The sequence below is a fragment of the Thamnophis elegans genome, chromosome 5, assembly GCF_009769535.1.
Source record: "Thamnophis elegans isolate rThaEle1 chromosome 5, rThaEle1.pri, whole genome shotgun sequence".
In the NCBI taxonomy this organism is placed as follows: Eukaryota; Metazoa; Chordata; class Lepidosauria; order Squamata; family Colubridae; genus Thamnophis; species Thamnophis elegans.
The window spans coordinates 54,948,240-54,955,369 of NC_045545.1; the positions used below are offsets into that span (position 1 = coordinate 54,948,240).

The window sequence follows — 7,130 nt, forward strand, 5'->3', positions numbered from 1 at the left end:
TTAGAAGCTATTTCACAGACTGGAAATAGTGACTGAAGTAAGATAGGGTAAGGGACTACAAAGGCCATATTAATTATCTGTTTCATCTGAAGGTGTTAAGTTATCATTATCTTCAGCATGCCCTTTTTCTGTTCCTCACCATCCCAGGTTCTTCTATTCTCTATGGTAAAGAAGATAGGAAGTACCCATGGGATTTTCCATTGCGACCCCATGGACAACATTCCTCCAGGCCTTCCTGTCCTCTACCATCCTATGGAGTCCATTTAAGCTCACGCCCACTGCTTAGTGACTTCATCCGGCCACCTCATTCTGTTGTCTCCTTCTTCTTTTGCCCTCAATCTTTCCCAGCATCTTTTACCATCCTCTGGAGTCCATTTAAGCTCACGCCCACTGCTTCAGTGACTTCATCCGGCCACCTCATTCTGTTGTCTCCTTCTTCTTTTGCCCTCAATCTTTCCCAGCATTAGGCTCTTCTCCAGTGAGTCCTTCCTTCTCATTAGGTGGCCAAAGTATTTGAGTGATGTACAGCTTCTTAAAGAAAACATTGTTCAATCAGATTTAGCTGAGGTGTGAGTTGGTACTACTAGCCGGTAGCAGCCAAGCTTCCAGCTCATTAAAATGAATGTCAGAAATTAGATGCTATCAGTAGCCTTTATGGCTAATAATTGGCTTAGTTAATAGCCTGTGAGTAAAAGCAATGATATTTGAGAGTTCATTAATTCATAATGAGTGCATGCAATTTGACAGTGCTCAGTGGCAGATAACGGTCTTTTTAGACCTAATAATTACCTTTCATACTCAAGGTGCTTTTATAGCCAATAACTTTTGCTGCCAACATGTCATTTCATGCTTAGTGTTTATTGTTCCAAACTGAGATCAAGGATATTTCTAACATTAAGAAGAGTTAACAATTATTACTTAGGTAATAGTGTACCTCAAGGAATACTGATATCAGTTTTAAACCATTTTAGTTGCATGGCATACATTTATTAATACCATTAACTTATATGATAGGAGCTGAAGCATTTCTGATACAATTTTCAGAAGTCTGAAGCAAAGCTAACTATTTTCTTCTTAATTAGATGAGAAATGTAAGTTAAATTGCTACTAATCAATACATCTTTTTAGTATAGGTATAGATAGGGTCTTGTGAGCAAGAAGAAAGCTAAGGTTTTAAAAATAATTGAAGAAAGGAAAGACTTGAAAAGTAATTCTTACCTTCATATGCTGTATTCATTCATATATTTGAAATTAGGGTTATATATCTGAAATAAGGTGACCCATAAAATATAATTTAAAACATATAAACTGTTTAGTACGATCAATAACAAGGTAGCACTGCTTGTAATAGAGACAAGACTACAATTCAGAACAGTCTTTAAAAAAATGAATCAGGCCTGATTTATGTTATATACTGTGTGCTATGTTTCATAGCCACAAAGCATATCCTATAGGGCCATTACATTATTCTACTATTTCTGCTTGTTTCAAAATAACAGATTATCATATTACAGTATCATTCATTGGCATTACACTGCTCCATTATTTTAAAGTATTCCTGAATCAATCACTGTATCTTCATAAGGCTGGTAGAATTCTTTCATATTTCCCACTTGCATCTGGATCCCAGCAGCATTTGGATCTGGGGTGCCTTGAGGACTGTGGCTCAAGATGGTAGTTTTATGGCTGCAGAGGCTGCCATTGGACAGCTGCCTTCTGAGATTGGACCGGAGACTCCCGCAGCAGGAGAAAAAGTGGGGGACACCATAAAAGAAATGCCCACTGAAAAACATGTAAATCCAGGGATTACAGCAGCTGCTAAGGCTGGCCAGCAACATGGTGATGGTAAAAGTCACATCGCTTGACTCTGGAGCAAAGAGAGAAGTAAAGTGAAACGTTTTTTTTTTCCAGATCTGTATCAACCATAATAAGAACAGTGGGGTGAACTTCTAGGTGTAATGATCAGATGTACCTATACGGTTCCTCACTGTATGCATATCATGGATACAGTTATTGCATCTTGGCACATGTGTGTAGAGTAAAAATCATGGGGGAGATTCAGCAGGTTCTGACAGGTTCTGGAGAACTCATAGCAGAAATTTTGAGTAGTTTGGAGAACCGGCAAATATGACGTCTGGCTAGCCCCAGAGTGGGATGGGAATGGAGATTTTGCAGTATTCTTCCCCTGCCACCCCCACCAAGCCACACCCACAGAACCGGTAGTAAAAAAGGTTGAATTTCACCACTAGCAAAAATACACTTGTGTTAAGGATAATGTAGTCATGATCACATGTAAACACGATTCTTTTCCAAAAAAATACATGAAAATGATCCTCTTCCCAAAGCATGGCATTCCCTCCCTCCAGATCTGTGCTCAACTCTCCCTCTTCTGTTTTTAGGAAGAGTGACAAGTCTTTTCTCTCTTAGACAAGCACTTTCAAATTGAACTAGTTTATAATTATGATTTTTAATGTTTTTTAAATTACAGTTAACTGTCTTAAATGCCCAAAATACAGAAGGGGTGAATAATAATAGTATACAAATATATATGCCATACCAATGTTGATTACATTTCACACTTAATTACTTCTGTCCAACTGATTTGTCTTTGGCAAGATACAAATTGTCTCAGTATCTCTAACAATGAACATAGAGGTTAGAATTGCCCCAATAATCTATATCAGAGGTCTTCAAATTTGGCAACTTTTAAGATTTGTGGCTGGAGAATTCTGAGAATTGAAGTCCACAAGTCTTAAAGTTGCCAAGTTTGGATACCCCTGATCTATTTATTCTTTATTTCTAGGCTATCAGAGTTTTCTGAATGTGCCATCCAGTGATTATCTGGATTTTTGCCTGGCAAATTACTCAGATGCAATCTAGATTATACAGACAAAATGCCACTAGATGTCAGCAAAGAGATTGTTGCTGCTTAAATTGTTTGCAGACATCTAAGAGTTATGACTCTGTATCACAGAAACAAGGGTTTGTCCTCTTAATATCTAAATCATGTTAAAACTCAAAGAAAAAGAAAAAAAACTAGCATGTGCATGGAATGATTGTGGTTGTATTTAAAAGTCTGACAGCTCAAGGATAGAAACTATCTTTAAACCTATATAAACATGCATCAGACTCCAGCAGTTTCACCCATAATTTTTTGAAATAGCTATAAAATGATTTACATCAATAAATAAGACCATCTCCATGTAATAATAGGTTTATGTAAAGGCAGTCAACAACTATCATTCTGGAGACTAAACTCCTTATTAAAAAAACAGTGCTCTTTCTACTGCAACCTGTCAATTTATATGCAGTCACAATCCACCAGGAGTGTCCAGAAATTAGGAGGCTAGTTTTTGATGCCTGCTGTTTTCAGCGACACTCCCTGATCTGCAAAATCCAATTATAGCAATATTTTTCAAATTTGATAACTCTGAGATATGTGGACTTCAACACCCAGAATTTCCCAACCAGCATGACACAAATCATAAGATGGCATGTTTGAAAAATACTGAATTATATGAATTCAAAAAAATTATGTAATTTGAACTGAACCAGAAAGAGAAAGCTGAATAGGATATTGGATAGAAGAGGTACACAGATTTCCTTTAATGGTCCATTGTCCTTCCTATGCACATTGGCAAGAACTGTGAAAACAGGGCTGTTTTAGATGTATCATATATGCATAATAGAAAATTCACTCTATAACTTAGAAGCATGAGCACCAGCAGCAGGGATTGGCTTGAATTTTGATATGTACGTAAATAGATCAAGTGTGTTTCACATATGCATTTAGAATATAATGCTAACTTGGTGCCTTGTTTGCATGTTTAGAAAAGGATTAGAATTTGAGCCTTTGGAGATCTAAAGCTAGCATTATAAGCACTGAAACAATTACTTCTCAGTTCCCACACTTTGCAACTTGGTAGATCTTGTTATTTTGAGTTTTAATTTAAAATCTTCAGCAGGTGATTATGGTTTTTTAAAGTTTTATTACTTCTAAGTATAAATTCCAATATTGCTAATGTAATTAAAAAATAAGTACGTGACAAAGGATTATAGGTAACATAGCTAGTTTGAATGCAGTTCTACAAAGAACGTAATAAAAATTTAATACAGGTCCTTGATCTACAGCCATTAATTTAGTGACCGTTTGAAGATACAGTGGCACTAAAAAGTAACTTACAACTGGTCCTCACACTTATGACCACTTCAACATTGCCCAGTTACATGATCAAAATGTGGACATTTGGTAACCAGCATATATTTATGATGGATGCAGCATCCTAGCTGGCTTCTGATAAGTAAAGCCAGTGGGGGAAGTTGGATTCATTTAACAATCAAATGATTCAGTTAACAACTGCAGTTGTTAACTGAACATGGCATTCGCTTAACTAACATGGCAAAAAGTATAAGCAATTAGGCATGCCTCACTTAACAACTCCTTGTTTAGAAATGAATTCTGATCTAAATGTGGTTGTAAGTTGAGGATTACCTGTATGTACAATTGTAGATACATATTTACACATATTTGTAACAGATAGATGTTCTCAACTAGGTTACAAACAACACTTTTTTCTCCAGCCTGTAATTATTTCAAAGGAATAATTTAGGTGCAGGCGTATTTTGTAATAATATTAAAATATGTCATTTTTTAAAAAAAATACCCCAAAGGAACAAAATCAACTTACCTCCAATTTTCTTTCATTTCAAAGTAATTTCACATGTAGAGCAGTGCAAACATTAAAATACATATTACTGTATGGGTGTTTGTGGCAGCTGAAGCACTCAGTATTTACAGTACCAAGATAATGCAAGATATCTAGATAGATTCTAGAATATCTACTTCTCTTCCGTTTTTGCCAAGGCATGGTGAATGGTGATAGATTTCTCCATCAGCTTATAAACATAGAGTAGATGGATAAAGGTTATATAATAGCAAGTGCAATAGAGCATCATTGCATATATTGTATTTTTTTAAAAAATATGTTCACAATTTCCTTTTTTACTTAGATGGAATTGAAATAAAAATCATATTTGTTCCATCTGAAATCCTGGCCGAAATCCAGTAATTGCACTGCCTATAAACCCAATCTATAAATCTGGCAGCAGACTGAACTTCTCAAACTGGTACCCGGTCCCTCCAATTAAAAGTGACTCACCATCATTGGGTGCATTGTTATCCCACACTGACCACATCTGTACACTGAAGAAAGGTGCCCAACAAGCAATATAGGCCATCACTATGACAAAAGTCATCTTTACAGTGCGGATCTTGGCACGGGAGATGGTATGCACACTGCTAACCCGGGAGCCAGAATGGTACCCTTCTGCTCCATTCTGATCAGTGGCTGTGTATGAGATAGCATCTGCTGCAGAGAGACCACATCTTTGGGTCTTTCCTCTAAGATTCTTGCAGATCTTATGACAGATCAGGCCATAACAAACTGAGAGGATGACCACCGGCAGTACAAAGACACACAAAGTCATCCATGTAACGTACACCTTTGCGCCCCAAGGGTATTTGAACTCTGCCCAGCAATCCAGCAGACCAGAACCTTGGCGGATCTCCTTTACTGAGAAGATGAAGAGCTGAGGTATGCTAAGCAAGCAACTTAGTAACCAAGTGACTCCAATCATCAGATATGCCTGGCAAGTTGGCTGCCGTAGAGTACGCAGTGGGTAGCACACAGCCATGTAGCGATCTAGCGTCATGGCAATGAGCATATATGTGGAGGCAAACATGCTTAGCACCTGCAGGTACTTGACAACCTTGCAGAGTAGATCAGGACCCTGGAAACGATAGGTCATTTCCCAAATCATCTGGGGAAATACCTGGAAGAGGGCCACCCCAAGGTCTGTCAGTCCCAGGTGAAGAATGAAAAGGTGCATCCGGCTCATCTTCTTCCGAAGGCGATATATGGCCAGAAGGATACCCAGGTTTCCCACCACAGTCACCACCAAGATGGCAGCCAGAATCCCAATCTCAACCTTAGCAAGGTCTTCATCTCGGGTGTGGAGGATAGACTGGTTGAGGTCCCGACTCAGTGGCTTGATGTTTTCCAGCAGAGAGCCCTCCAAGAAGCTCCTAAAATATGTAGTATTCCTCTCCATTGATTAAGGTTCTTATATATTTGATGATTTTTCAGAAGTGTGTCAGAACATGCTCTATGCAGCTGAGAAGCTATTTTTCTCTTTCTTAAAATTAGAACAAACTGGTAGTATAATAGCAATAGAGCATTTTGAGCTAAACTGCATAGATCTGATTAACTTCCCAATCTTGGTCCATTTTTTTCTTTTTTACTGACCATGCTGTTAATATTTGGCTCTGTTATTTATTCAGATGTAATTAGCAGTACAATTATTTCTAAACAGCATGTTCATGGTTCTATAAAAACTACAGATCTCCTCCAAATATTCAGACTATACAAAATGGCTTGATTAACTAATTTTCATTTTTCACTTCTGTACCCATCCTTTAAGATAAGCTTCTTCTTGAAATAATAGTGCTTCTCCTTTCTCCCTTTCTTTACTTCTTCATTAATTCCATACTGACTTCTCATTTCTCCATGTCTCAGTGCAGAATTCTTTTTCTCTAATCCTTATTATTAACTCCTTATAAAAATAAATATTTAAAATGCAAAGAATAAGTATAAATTGACCTAAAATAAGCATCGGACTATAAATGCAAAATCGAAGAAGGTGGATCTCTTTTTGGACGCAGGCAGAAGTCAGGTGTTAAATCTGTATGCTGATGAATTGACTCAGGCTGCTCAAATAGACTCTGTTGCTTGGGTCTGGGTTTTTATAGACTGGAGCTGTCCCCTCTGGTTGGTTCCTGCTGTCTGGCTACACTGTCATCCCTGCTGTTGAGCATGAAGTTTGAAGAATATCTGCTGCTCATCTACATGAATACAAATCCATGGGTGTGCACACATGTATGCAATCACTAGAGTGATTGTACCTTTCTTTCATGAGTAAATACACAGATTCAGCTAGGCATCCAACCTTGCAATCTCTTACTCCAGATGAACATTTTGATTGCTATGTATCTAAATAGTGCACATAGACTTTTTTCTTTAAGCTTCAAGAGTTTTGCTCTACGTATCAGCAGATTATGCAGGCGTTTGCAA

The 7,130-nt window shown here is 37.6% G+C and overlaps 1 protein-coding gene across 1 annotated transcript; it reads right to left on the reverse strand.

Moving 5' to 3' along the window:
- Nucleotides 1-1,547: 1,547 nt before the first annotated feature.
- Nucleotides 1,548-6,111, reverse strand: AVPR1B (arginine vasopressin receptor 1B). Its single transcript, XM_032219007.1, has 2 exons — nt 5,160-6,111; nt 1,548-1,867 (listed from the first exon to the last, which is right to left on the reverse strand). The coding sequence occupies exons 1-2, from the start codon at nt 6,109-6,111 to the stop codon at nt 1,548-1,550; spliced, it is 1,272 nt and encodes a 423-aa protein (XP_032074898.1).
- Nucleotides 6,112-7,130: the final 1,019 nt, after the last annotated feature.